The 14104-nt window shown below is 44.0% G+C and overlaps 1 protein-coding gene across 1 annotated transcript in view; it reads left to right on the forward strand.

Moving 5' to 3' along the window:
• Positions 1-14104, forward strand: part of Ush2a (usherin) — a 678059-nt gene that overhangs the window by 159498 nt on the left and 504457 nt on the right. The window contains exons 13-14 of the mRNA XM_033762039.1: positions 1450-1633; positions 12026-12189. Of these exons, the coding sequence (XP_033617930.1) occupies positions 1450-1633; positions 12026-12189 (348 nt within the window). The remainder of the gene's footprint in view (positions 1-1449; positions 1634-12025; positions 12190-14104) is intronic.

Here is a 14104-nt window from a genome sequence, read left to right on the forward strand (position 1 = left end):
ATCTCTAAATTGTGTGTTTTCAGGGTGGCAGGGAACTCACTGCCTGTTTAATAATTTATTCACTTTTCATTAATTCCTCAAATGTCTATGGAGTGCACACACTGTACGAGTAGTGTGCTGGGTGCTGGGGGCGCTGGGTGCTGGGGTCACTGGTGACTTCTGTGGATGTGGTTACTGGCCCTATGGAGGCTGCAGCCTGGTGGAAATGAGGTCAGCGCTAACTTTAAAAGCACTGGAAGAAATGAATGGGATTCCATGAACTGTAACTGGTCCTCCTTTACCGCCTTGAGGGTCGGCAGTTGAGGAAGTCCCAGGACCTGGCTGCTGTAGGGGCCAAGCAGGCAGCAGAGGTGGGTGGAGACCATTGCAGCAGAGAGAACAGCGCACAGGAAGGCGCGAAGGTGCTGTGAACGGAAGTCTGACTGCAGCCCCCAGTGGGGTGAGCTGGGACATTGAGGGGCTGTGTGTAGGCCCTGATTTAGGCTGGAGGCTGTGCTAGCCATTTGGAGTTGTTTTCCTACAGGGGACTGGAAGTCATCAAGTAGTTTTAAATACAAGAACCAAATGTTCAAACTCCCCTTTGTGGAAGGTTTTTCCGACTACACAGTGAAGAAGAGATGGGCCAAGAGGGACCCAGCGGGGCCAGGGCTATGGGGAGGGAAGTTTGAACCTGGATTCTGTTATTTTTAACTCTTTCATTTAGGAAAAGTTTATTACCCTCCCTAACCTTTAGCTTTCTCATATACAAAATGGAGATGGTAATAATAAATAATAATTCCTGCATTGTTACATTGTTTTGAGAACTAAGTGAGATGAAGAGCGTAAGTTCTACTCTCACTGCTGACGCACAGTGGTGTTGGGTATGAGAAAGTGAGCGGGGGTGGGAACGTGAACTAGGGAGCGGGTGGCAGGGGTGGGGAGTAGCAGGATTGAACTTCTCAGGACACAAGAGCCGCAGGACTTGAAAATCAGCAAAACGTGGAGCAAAGGAAATAGAGGACTCCAGCATTGCAAGTTGGATGCTTGGTTGAACTTGAATTTCAGATGGCAATAAGGCAATAGTGTAAGCAAATGTATTGCACAAGACGCATTTTTACTAAAAATCATTGTTAAATTGGGATGTGACTAAGCAGCATATATTTCCAAAGCTGGCTTCCATATCAAAGATGTCCCTGGGATACGCAGCTGAGCAGCCCACGGTGCTCTTTGTGAGAGCAGAGATGAATGGTCCAGGGCCAGTTTTGAGCTGCAGGATCAGAAGTGCAATGTAAATCATTTCCTAGTTTCTCTCCGGTCATAACTGACACACTCAGAGCAAACAGAGCCACAGTTGTACTGGGAATTAGGCAGTGCCAAGATAGCAGGTTGTTTTTCCACAGAATCAGGACATCTTTTTAAGAGACTCCCAGACCGAATGTCTGCAGAGACTTCTCATTTCTTTATCTCCAGGTTTTTACGTTGCTCCAGGCAACGCCCCTGGCTGCCTGCCGTGTTCGTGCCATGCAACGGGAGCAGCGGGCCACGTCTGTGATGGCCTCACTGGACAGTGCCTTTGCCGGGATGTGTCCCTCACTGGGCGTGACTGTGACCAGTGTGGTGACCGCTACTTCGGGTTTGACCCTCAGGCTGGAAGGTAAATCTTTATTAATCAAACATTTCATATGGTCGTGTTTGCGATTACTGTGTGTCTTTACCATCAGTGAGTGTTTGGCAGTACTAAAGCAATGTCTTCTACCAAAACGTTCTTTTAATCCACATATTTTTGAATCCTCATCATCTTTCAGAGTGGGTTGCAGTGTATTAATAGATGTGCCCTGAATTAGGATCTGAGAATCCTGGCTGAGATAAAATCCTTTTTACCTCAACAACTTGCATTCTGGATGCAGAAAAAGACAGGTAAACAGGCACAGGTGGAAGAAAATACAAATACATGTACCCTGTGTATCCATGTGCCAGCTATACTAACCTGTGTGTGAATGCCTCCATGTGTGTGTGTGAGTGTGTGTACAGGCTGACACATATATGTGATTACTTATTTGATTTTTCATTTTTTACATCCTAATTTAGGTGGAGCCCAACTTTATTTCATGGTACAACTTTTTTCATTACTTCAGGTACATTCTGAAAGGAATTTAACCACTTTTCAAAGTTACACCGTCTTTAACATTCTACCTCTTATCTCCTCCACCCATACCTGAGGATTTGCTATCAGTCATTGGTGTTTACTCCTTTACTTTGGTAGATGTGCTATAATGTCCGTGCGTGCTTTCGTGCGATGTGTGCGTGTGCGTGCGGATCTGGTCAGATTTTGGGCTTGCCTACAATGGAGACCGTGTTTTCTCATTTCTGTAGTGCACCTACTTTCAAGCCACTGATGCAGTGCACTGAACTTCGAAGAGAACTTCAGCCGAATCTGTTTCTCAAAAAATATACTATGGCTAATTATTCAAGGGTTGGAGCTTATCTGGGCTCTTTCATGTATTTTCATTTTGGGGGTTCTGGGATTGAGGCCAGGGCCTCGCGCACACCAGGCCAGCCCTCTGCCGTGGAACCCCAACTCTGTCTCCGCGCTCACCCCTCATGAGCGGCTGCATGGAATTGCAGAGGGAGGTGATGAGGTAACTGTGGCAAAGAGCACAAGCTAGTTCACTTTGACGTGCTTTTAAAATTCAATTTAGAAAAGAAGCTTTAGGAATATTATCGTGAAAACATTTGCTAAAATAACCTTTGCGCTCATGAGATACAGATGTTTGAGATCCGCAAGGCTCCACTTCTCTTACCGTGGAAATAGGACTGGCAGTCTGGGGACTCTACCTCTCTCTCCTAGGAAGACCGCTCAGCCCTGACAGGTTCAGAAGGTTAGCTGGGAAGAACCGGGAGGGCTCCGGCAGTGCAGCGGGAGCCAGTGGTCGCGCACACGGCTCCTTGCGGTGGCCACCTCGAGCTCTGTTCTCTGGCCTCTCTGAATTTCTAGGGTTCCTACACTTTTCTTCACTGCATCTCACCCCAGACTTTCTGGGCCTCTACTCCTCATCTGGGCAAAGCCATGGGGTTGGGGAGACCCCTTTCCATCCTGACTGGAGCAGGCCCATCCCCACCTCGTGCTGTCCCGCTCTATGAGCTCCGGGATGGTCCCTGCTGGCACCTGACGCCTGGCCTTGAACGCTCCTGGGTCCTCGTTTGCTCGCGTTCCCTGGACACCGCCGGGCTCTTCAGTTTCAGTCCCCTCGCCTGGCCTGGGAAGGTGGTGGAGGCCTCAGCCTCGGGGACAAACGAGAACCAGAAGCAGAGATCTCCTCTCTGAGCTCCATTTCATACGTTCTTGTTTAGTCCTAGAAAACGATAGTTTATTTTCTAAAAATAGCCTGTTGGCAGTCTGGATGGGTTTCTCCGGTTTTTCTCCTCTTACTTCTCCCTCTGCTTTCCCTCTCCCTCTCTCTTATTCAACCTCCCCTTCTTCCCTCTGTACTTTCTTCCCTTTGTTTTCACTTAAATCTCTTTCTTCACCTATAACAGTCTATAAATATTCTCTCCACCACCATCTTAACCCCTTACCCCGTTTGGCCTCGCTTTCTGAGCCCTGAAAGTTAGGTTCAATTTCTCACTCTGCTCACTTACTGACATTTAAAAGGAATGGATTTTTTTTCATATTCTTTTCTTCCCATCATTTCTCAGCCAAAACATGAGTTATTAGTGTATTAGCTGAACCTGCAGTGTAGACAGCTGAGAACTAGTTAGTGAGTCATAAAACCAGATTCGGCAGGGAACTAATCTGCTGAGTGTCACACCTCCATGATCCAAGTACCTCCCAAAGCTCCAACAAAGGACGCGTGGAGCTTTGTGGGAACATTTAGATACAAACCACATCTATATCCGTGTATATGTTCATGAGTTTCAAATATGACGAAATAGATCCTGCTGTGGCCAGTCGGTGCCTCTGAATCTGAATCTTTGTATCTCTCACAAATTCTTCTCTTCGTGTACCTAACAGAACAAATTCTTCTTGAGATTACTGTTCTCACTTCCCCTCAAAATAAAATGTGTCTCATGCCACACACCATGCCACCACCATCTTGAGGTAAAAGATGTAAACCTTCAAATACTTACTGAAGTCCAAACACTCATGTTGGAGTGGCACTCGGGAGTCCGCTCAGTTTGGGCAGGATTTGTTTGCAACCACGTGGAAAAGAATCCTCAGGCTGCTGCTTGAAAGAACTGGAAGGCAAGAGCTATTGTGTGTAACACAGCTTCTTGGAAAATAATAGAAAAAATAAAGCTTCCCATGGCCATATGGGACTGAGTTAGTCAGTAAGATTTTTCTCTTACTAACCGGGTGCTGTGGAATGCTTGTGACCCTTCTCTTGCACTGATGAATTTTGCTGTCTCTTTTCACTTTACCATTGATAATCATTAGGCAGGAAATCCTCCAGCTCAGAAGGTCATAGAGGGAAAATACTTCAAAGCGTGACAGTGCGAATTGCTTGAGTTTATACATTTACTCTTCATTGAGAAGGGATAAGAATGAGCTTTCTCCTTTTTATGCTTTCTGGTTTTTGAATGATAGTGTTCTTGAATGTCTTTGCTGACTTCTGGTTGTTACTGTATGGGTACAAAGATGGCAAAAATGTATGGGACCTCTAGCTGAAGAAATTTTTGATACTTAGAGGACAAAGTTCGCTCATAGTCTAAATGAATCTAAACATACAGCCTAGGAAAATAACTGTGCCCTGATGTTAACAATCTTAAAATGAAAGAAAATCACTTAAAAACAATTGAATCTACCTGTGGAAGATGCTTAGAAATAGAAATTTATTTTCTCAAGTTCTAAAATCTACAATAAATTGTGTTTTATTGTTTTGCCAGGCAAAGATAAAAGTATTATCACTTTCCTAATCCATTTGGAAAATACACTGACTTCCAAATCTACCTGTTCCATTATATTCTGAGAATCTTGATCCCTACATGAAGTTCATGCATAGCCCTTTCGTTCCCCATGTTCTCTTTATTAAGCATGACATTGTCCTGTTTTTCTTGGCTCATTTTCTACAGTTTTCTTATACTTCCATAGAAACAATATGCAACCACAACAGAACAGCATACAACAGCATCTCTTGGAATACACAACCTAACAGACCAGTAGTTTCCTGTGACCGATCTGGGAATGCCTTTACCTGTTTCCATCCAAGTGGCTCATTTTTCAGAAGTTGCCAATCAGAAGAAGGGGACATGCATTTTTAAAAGCTGATCCAAATGCAGACATTGTTCCTTTTGCCTCTGACACAAAAGAAACGTCCTTTAATCAGTACTGAAAACAATGAAGGAAATGATTCTACAGCTTTATTGAAAAAAAATCAATAAAGGCAATGCATAATATTTGTCTAATCCCAAAGCAACAAAACAAAAGTGGGCCATGATTACTTTGTCTCAGGCCCATACGCGGTCCTGCTTCATTCTCTGGCGTCCTCTAGCCGGCATGTGACTGTGGACCCCTTTCCGCCTTCCCCAGGCTCTCCAGGTTCTTAGTGACCCCGTTTTTCTTGCACGTCATCCACAGGCCACAACCGCAAAGACACAACCTGTGATGCATTCTCTACACTCCTCCGTCCCAGTCACTTTGCATTAATCCTTTGGAACCAGGACCATCACTGGTTTACCACCAGACACACTGAACTGTAATACAGGGTACGAGGCTGGCAGGGATCTAAGGGATCTAAGGGCTGAACCACTAAGGGGAAATTGTCTGTCATGAGATTGTTTTGGTTCTCTTGCAGATCTCCCATGTTTGAGTCCATTATTTAGGTTTGTTCCGCTCACCCGCTTCTCTTAGAACCAGACCAATGACTTCAAAGGAAAGCAGACAACTTTCAGTCAACTGGTCTCCCTCTTTGGTGTGATAAGGGAAACTTTGGGGAGCGTGCCTCTTAGATTCTGACTTCTCTGTGACTCCTGGAGAGACAACGATCCATCATCTGGGGCTCCTCAAGCCTCTCGCCGTCTGTGTTTGTCTAGCCTGGGCTTGTTCATAAGGAAGAGGAGAGTTTCAGGAAGGGGCAGACACTGGAGGACTATCGCAAGGACTGTACTGTTGCTTTTGTTTCATTCTATTCGCCAGAGCAAGTCAACAGCCCAGCTCCTTTTCAGGAGTGGACAGCAGGCTGCATTTTGGGAGAGGAATCGGACCGGTCGTTGTAAAGGGCATACAGAGAGGGAAAGTTCAGGAGTTGTGGTCATTTTTGCAGTGTCTCACAGCTATGTAACCATATATTTTCCCATGTTATAGATTGTAGATGATCCTGCAGGCAATGTCGCCTTTCATCCATGAGTAGCACACGTCCAATGCAAGGGGAGAGGAAGGATACAGTGCTGGGCATGAGGATAACTAGGCTCCTTCTTGGCTTTCCTACTAGACCAGCTATATTAGCTTCCGATTGCTGATGTAATAAATTGCCACAAATTTAGTGTCTTAATACAACATAAATTTATTGTCTGATGGTTCTGGAGGTCATAGGTCCTAAATTAGTTTTGCTGGGCTAAAACCAAGGTGTCAGCAGACCACCTGTGTTTCTTCTGCACACTGCGGGAGAAAATCTATTTTCTTCATTTTGCTAGCTTTCAGAGACCCCCACGTCCTTTAACTCGGGATCTTTCTTTCTTCCCCAGAGCCAGCTGAGTATTTCTTTCTCTGACCTCCACTTAGGTTCTTACCTTCTTCCTTTCAGGCTCTTAACTTCCTACCTTCTGTTGATAGCAATCCTGGTAATTATATTGGGTGTTCTTAGATCGTCCAAGATAATCTCCTTATCTCAAACTCCTTTATCACCTCTACAAAGTTCCTTAAGTGGGTAAGGTCACAGAGCCTGGAGTTCTCCGTGAAGACTTCGACATTGTTGTGGACCATAAGTCAGTCTATTATACCAGTGCTCAGCCACTCATGACCTGAGGGTCGAACTTGGCTTGCCACCTGTGTTTAAATAAAGTTTTATTGGAGCACACCAATGTTCATGCCTTACATATTGTCTATAGCTGGTTTCTGACTACAGTAGACTCAGCACCATCATATGGCCCTCAAACTGAAATATTTATACTGTCTGCTCCTTTGTAGATAAAGATTGCAGACCCTACAAGCAGATTTTCTGTCCCCTTGGGCTGGTTACTTAATCTCACTAAGTATCACAGAATCCTATCTCTATAGATTTAGAAAGAGCCTTAGAAATAATTTTTGTTAAACTCTACCCTATACATTCCCCTGTATAAATCACCTTTGAGAATAACGCATAAATGGTTACTTAACTACTTTTCCAAAAGATGTAAATAAGAAAATCCCATTGTCTCATGAAATAGCACGTGCTTATTTCCAACAATTATTATTCAGAATCAGACAAATGTGCTTTTCATGTGGAGCAAACCATTTCTGTCCCTGTGACTCCTGTGCCTAATCTTATGGCTGCCTCTGGGACTGTGGAGGGTAAATGTAATCTCTTCTCTACTTAAAAGCACTTTAAGAATTTGGCTGTGCCATCATATCTCAAAGTGGTTTGTGGGATTGCGCGTAGTATCAGCAACGAAGGAGGTGAAGAACTCACATCCAAACCTTGCAAAATGAGCTCTTCTCTAGAAGGCAGAATTGTCACTTCATTCAACTTGGATGTTGCCCCTGCATGAGGGAAAGGACATCCTGGCTTAGGTCAAATTTTTATGAGTTCCCATATGCATGCCTGAAGGGAGAGGTCTGGGCATTGTCAGCTTCTCCCTGCCTTCTAGGTAAGATGGTCCCCCTTCCCGCTTCCTCCTCAGGAAGCCCTGAGTTTTCCAGCTCATGTGAATTTGATAACCAAGCCCTGAGTCCTGCTAGAATTCATTTCCCAGCTCCAGGAGACTGCAGATGCTGTTAGCAGTCTGGGAGGACCTTGGAACTCACCTCTTCTGCAGAGGGGAAGTGCTTCTAGCCAGGGGGAAACCAAGCTCCTGAATAGCCGCTCTGCTCCTCCCCGAAGCCTGAGCAAGGAACTGACCAGAGGACTCTAGTCTCAGCCTCTGTGCAGCATCTGGCCCTCAAGCGTATCTGTCCATTCCTTGGGGGTGACCGTAGTTGGGGGTACAGTCGCGCCAGTTGAAGAGACTCAAATGAGCTAAGCTCTCATGAGAGCTACAAGCCCCATTTACATTTGTGTCTGGTATCTCATCCTAAATGCAAAGCCTTTGTAGAGTTTTCTTCATGATAATTGCATTTATTCCACAGCATCTGCTGAGTGTGTGCTGTCCGCCAGGGACGGAGTGGAGAAAGCTCTCTGTCCAATTCCTCCAGTTTGCCCGGAAGCCTCTCTCTTTTATTCACTAATGATCCTTGCCTAAAATCCCTCAGTAATCTGGGGTCTCCTTCTCCTTCATGTTGTAATGTTGAATTATATCCTCATCAGTGTCATGTCAGCAATTAGAAAACGAGGAACGACACCACTCCCTTCTCCCGGTCTCCTTTCCGTCTGTCACCCCTCCTTACTTGTCAAAGACTTCTGAAGTCCCACTGCCTCCTTCCACGGGCCCATCCCACGGCCCCAGGCAGCAGTATCTGACTTCCTCTTCCCTCTCCAGATTTACCTATCCCCACTTCCCATTCTGAGTTAATATCCCCAAATTTTGAACTGTTTGCGATTTAACGTCACCTCCTATGTTTTCTGTTCTATTTCTGTCCCTTCCTGATTTGCCTGCCTTTCTCCTATCTATTAAACTTTAGCTCAAGTATCTCTTGCAAGATTTCATTTTGAAATACGTGGCAAATCCCTTATCTAAAATATTTGTATCCAGAGTGTTTTGGATTTTTGAAGTGTTTGGACTTTGAGATATTTGCATGTCCACTGTATAAAGAGATACCTTGAGAATAAGACCTATACCTAAATTTCTTCATATTTTTGGACAGACAGTCTGAAAGGAAGCTTGTACAGTACTTTTAGTGTACCTGCATCTGGACTGACCACACGAGGTCAGGCAAGGAGTTTTCCATTTCTGACATCATTTCAGTATTCAGAAGTTTTGAATTTTGGAGCATTTCCAATCTTGGATTTTCAGGTTGGTGATGCTAGAACTGGTCCTTCTTTCTGTGTGACCCCCCTTGGCACCGGGCTAAATAGTTACCCCTTTTGTGTGACCCAAGAAGTGCGGACCTTTTTTATTACTGAGCAGACCATTTATTCTTTCATGGTGGGTTGTGATCCCCTTCAAAGCAGGCGCAGTTCTACAGTATTCGTGCTTATTTATTTCCTCCCTGGATATAACTGGGCCTTGGTGAATGTTGTTTATGTCAGTCAACGTTAAAATCAGCTTGAGAGGACCCAGGTGTTGGGGCCCGAAACCCCACAGAGATGTGCAAGGGGATCTCCCTGGACCCCCTTTAGCAATTCTTCGTCAGATGATGAAGCTTTTGACAATGACATGCGTGACTGAAAACCACCCTCCTCACTCATAGCTATGTTTCTGCGATAATAGTAAGTAAGGTACCCTCTTATAGTTTGCATCACTGGAATAAGACTCCCAGGAATGTATATGAATTTTGTGATTTCCGAGTCAGAGGCCAGTGCCCACCTTCCCCACTGGGTCGGGGCAGTTCTGCTCCCATCAGGGCCTGTGGAATTCTAACAGTGTGGAGAGGGCCTAGACCAGTGGTGCTTTACTTCTGCTTTGTTTATCGGAATGAACTGGTCAATAAACATCACAAATTGTTTATCTATATAAATCTTGACAGATTACTTTTTATGAAATCCATTTAGCAAGTGAGGTTTTCCCATAAGGATGAAAAATGAAGATTTTAAACAGATTGCGGGAGAAGCTCTGGCTGTACCAGGAGAGTCAGTGTAATAAAGGTTTCTTTATATTAATATTACAAAAACCATTTATCCTGGCAAAATCAATATCACAATTCATCTTAGTTTGGTGTTTCTCTTTCTAAGCTTAAAATGTCTTTTCCTTTATTACATATAATTTTGTTTTAATAAACGTGAAATATATTTCATTTAGCAGGTACTCTGGAGGAGGAATAACTTATAAACTGACATCAAACTTGTGCCTCATTTGCTAAAGAGGCTTGGAAATGTTTAAAATTATATTGGAGTAGCTGAGAAATTTAAAGGAATCCTTTTACTCAAACCTTAATTACCAAATTAGCCCCCGTGTCCTTTGAGCTTGAAACAAACTACAATATTCAGAAAAGTCTCCTCCAATGAATTGTGTTTAGGGAAAATCCTCTTACTGATATTAAGCAATTACAACAAGTCAGATACACTCAATATAACAGTGGCTGGGAGAAGAGTCTATAAAGTCAGGAACAGACACATTTAATTACTCAGACATTGCATGCCTTCCTATGGAGTGATATATTTATTCCATTTGGATTTGGAACTTAATATCCCACGGATATTGACATAGTTGTCTCGGAATTATGTGTGTAGCAGTTGGCGGGAAGAAAATAGAACTACATCAAGCAAAGGAATTATGTTATACAGTGGAGACTATTACTCTAAATGCACTGTATGCAAAATAAGTGTGATTGTCTCATGAGTGAGTGGTAATAAAAACCAAAGTACTAAAGAGACGTTTATTTATTAGCAGTGTACTGATTTATAAATATATATACACAGAGATACATACATTGAGAGATGCCTGCCTCTCCTTGTTTAAGCCCACCAATACTGCATTAAATGCCTGCAAACAATATACGCTAGTAGCATGTAAGGAAATTAAGAACCAAATGTTTCATTGCTGTTATAATTTCATTCTAATTCCTATGCATAATTTTCTTCAGCTCTCCGACTTTACCCTGGACAGAACAGCTATTTGAAGTGGAATTCTGATGCAGTGTGTACAGATAAAAGACCTGATATAGCTGTTTGTTGGGGGAAAGTGTCCTTTCATTGTGACCATAAAAAGAGCTAACTACAGCGCAGTGATTTTCAGGAGAAAACTGTACTTTATTCATTCCCAAGGGGATATTAGTCCATAAAGCGAATTTGCAGCGTATTTGGCAGGCTTGGCTTTTATCAGCCCTGGGAAGGGTGTTGAGAGATCACCCGGGAGATCGCCCTGCAAAGGTCGCTGGGGCAAGAGAACTCTGTCCACCTGCGTCCTTCTTAGAAGACAGAGGTGAATCCATTTCCGGCTGCTTTAAATGTGCCGCACGAGGAGGCCCTGCTTCGGTGTCCCTTTTGCTGTTTTCACGTCTCTCGTGCTTCACAGCGCCAAGTTGCTCATCCAAGGCAATGCCATGGGTGCAGGGGAGGTGTGTGAGTAGTCCACGGAGAAGCGGGGCTGACTGTCGCGGAGAAGTGCCACTCCTCTCACTTGTTCCGATGACTTGGGTTCCAGGAAGCCTGACCTTCAGTGAAGTCACCTCACTCGCTTTATATCATTTCCATTTTTGCACACAGCAGAATGATGCTTCCATCTCCAGCATCCTGAGTAAACGTCCAAATATTCTGGTACCGATGTACTAAATAAAAAGCAAACACAGTTCCTGTTACAGCATCAGCAGTATAGAACCTGTCGTCCTAAAGTGTTCAACAAAACGTCATCTTTATGAAACCAGTACAGAATGTCGGTGTCCTTAGGGCGACCAATGATGGCTTCACCCCAGTTTTCTGCTATGCAACTGGAGAGTTACTTTAAATGATAATTTTGTGGGTAATGTAATCTCAGCACTTAGCTGAGAATGGAACTGCGATGGTAGGACAGCGAGACTCACAGCTGGTCTTCCGACTGACCCAGAAGATGCATCAAGACGTGTAAAGAGCAATGCTTGGGGGGCCCTCGGTTGGTTTTCAGAGCAAAGACTTCCTGCAGTTTTTAACCGTGTGCAGCATTTGATAAATATCACTTCTGTTTTGTTTTATTTCATGTGTGTTTCACTCCCGCATCCTTTTCAGTCTGTTGGCTAACACAGAGCATTCTACTCCACCGAGTTATTGATAGGTGTAACGTGCACTATGCATTATTAATCAAAATGCTATTCTCTTTGATGGTTTATTTGTCTTGTTTTCAGATGTCAGCCTTGTAATTGTCATCTCTCAGGAGCCTCGAATGAAACCTGTCACTCGGTCACAGGCCAGTGTTTCTGTAAACCATTCGTCACGGGTACGAAGTGTGAGGCCTGTGTTCCTGGCGCCAGCCACTTGGATGTCAGCAACCCGTGGGGCTGCAGCAAAAGTGAGGAAACTGGTGCATTGTGGGTATGGGGGGCCCAGGCCCGGGTAGCGATTCTGCTCCTGTTGGAATCCACACACAAGGCTTAGGTACCATATGCGAGATTTGGTTTAGGACTTTTAAAATTTGCACTACATGAAATGTATGTGCTTTTCTTTGATTAAGCCATTGGAAATGATGAAACTATTATGTTTTTAGTGAGCAGTGTATAATGGTTTATTGAAATTAAATTACTAAATAAATGATCAACTCCTAGTTTTCCCCAGACTAGGGGATTTCCCAGGACATGGGACTTTTGAGGCTAAAATCAGGACAGTACGGTTAAATCGGACCAGTGAGTTACCTTACCGCACAAGGCATTCGTGTCCAGGTAATTTTCTACAACAAATAGAAGTTCTGCTCTTATTTATTATGAGTTTTATATTCTTCAGTCCTCAGAATTTGTGGCACACTACTTCTGCTGCTGGTTGCTTGTTGGTATTATAATAATTATCCTTCTCTTTCCTTTCTTTCCTCTGTTACTTCCTTGGTCTGACATCTCTCACATTGACATCCTTAATTCCTTGAAGCTAAGGATCACATTTTGTTATCTTCTGACTTTTCAACACTACTTTCCAAAGGCTCCATTCGACCTCCCAAGGTCACCTGCTGGGGGCTTCATGACATACGGATGGTTTCTCTAGGTTTTCTTCAAGACTGTATATCCTTACCTTTTCCAGAATTCCTAAGAAATTCCTGCTGGGAACGTGTGGAAAGGAGCCCTCTACAGCGTGCTGTGCTATTTCCACCCTCCCGGGCGTCCCAGCCTGTCATGGCCACAGCACTAGGCAGCGCCGCGCGTCGGGGCAGATCACGGACAGCTAGCACACAGACTGTGCTCTCTATACCCGAGGGAGCGAGGAAGGAGATGCAACGCTGGCCTCTGAAAACTGGCAACCACGCTCAATTGTGAAGAAGTGAAAGATGGGAAGGATGTAGTTGAAGATTAAGCAGATGTAGTCAGGCTTTGTTCCTGGGTGGCTGCTTTTCAGTGTCCTGTGTTTTGTCTGCATTTTAGTATAAGATCCTCTGAGTTTTAATGTAAGCAACTGTAGGCACTTGTTTCCTTTGGGAAAGGACTATCATAACCAGGTTTGTGTATAAATGCAGTCAAAATGCCAATCTGGATTTTAGTAATTGCTATTCATTAATGAACCATGTACTTGATTTCTTTGTGTGCAGGATAAATTCTAGCATGTTCCTTCTGGTTGGGAGTTGTAGCTCCTCATTTATAGAGAACGATGGAAGTCTTGCTTAAAACCTACATAATCTTAGTGATTTCTGGTTGGGTCTCTCACCAATTTTTCATGGAAATTTTGGTGCCCATTTCCCTTTCCGGTGCATCTTCTTGTGTGGCCAAGGAAGTGCCTCAGTCTGGGCACAGGAAACCCAGCCTCCCTTTCTTGTTTCCTGTAGTTGCTGATCTTGTCTTAAGCCTTTCCTCCTCTGAGAGGAGTTCTTGGTCTTTCCACATGTTTTTGATTTATCATAATTTAAATAACATTCACATTCATAATTTTTCTTCCCTGGGTAGAAGATTATTCTTGATTTTTCTGTTCCTTTAAAACTGGGATCCTTGGCTTTGAACTCATGCCTTCCACTGTACGGTTGTTACCACTACTGCTTTAGGTCTGTACGTAAGAACGTTTACAGAGTAGTGTAAGTTAGAAGCTGTGCAGCAGCAGAGGTAACTCCTGAAGGGACGGTCAGGCACTATTATGGTCCCCCCAAGCCTCGTGTGGATGAGGCGGGACTTCCTCTTTCAGAGGCAGCTGAGTCTAGAATGTGTGAGGCTGGGGTCAAGGGCACATGATTAATAAACTGCTACCTGTGAGTGATTAGCTTGGCAGGGCCCTAATTCCGGTGGCCTGAATAATGT

The sequence above is a fragment of the Fukomys damarensis genome, unplaced genomic scaffold, assembly GCF_012274545.1.
Source record: "Fukomys damarensis isolate Sample0158 unplaced genomic scaffold, DMR_v1.0_HiC HiC_scaffold_11, whole genome shotgun sequence".
Lineage (NCBI taxonomy): Eukaryota > Metazoa > Chordata > Mammalia > Rodentia > Bathyergidae > Fukomys > Fukomys damarensis.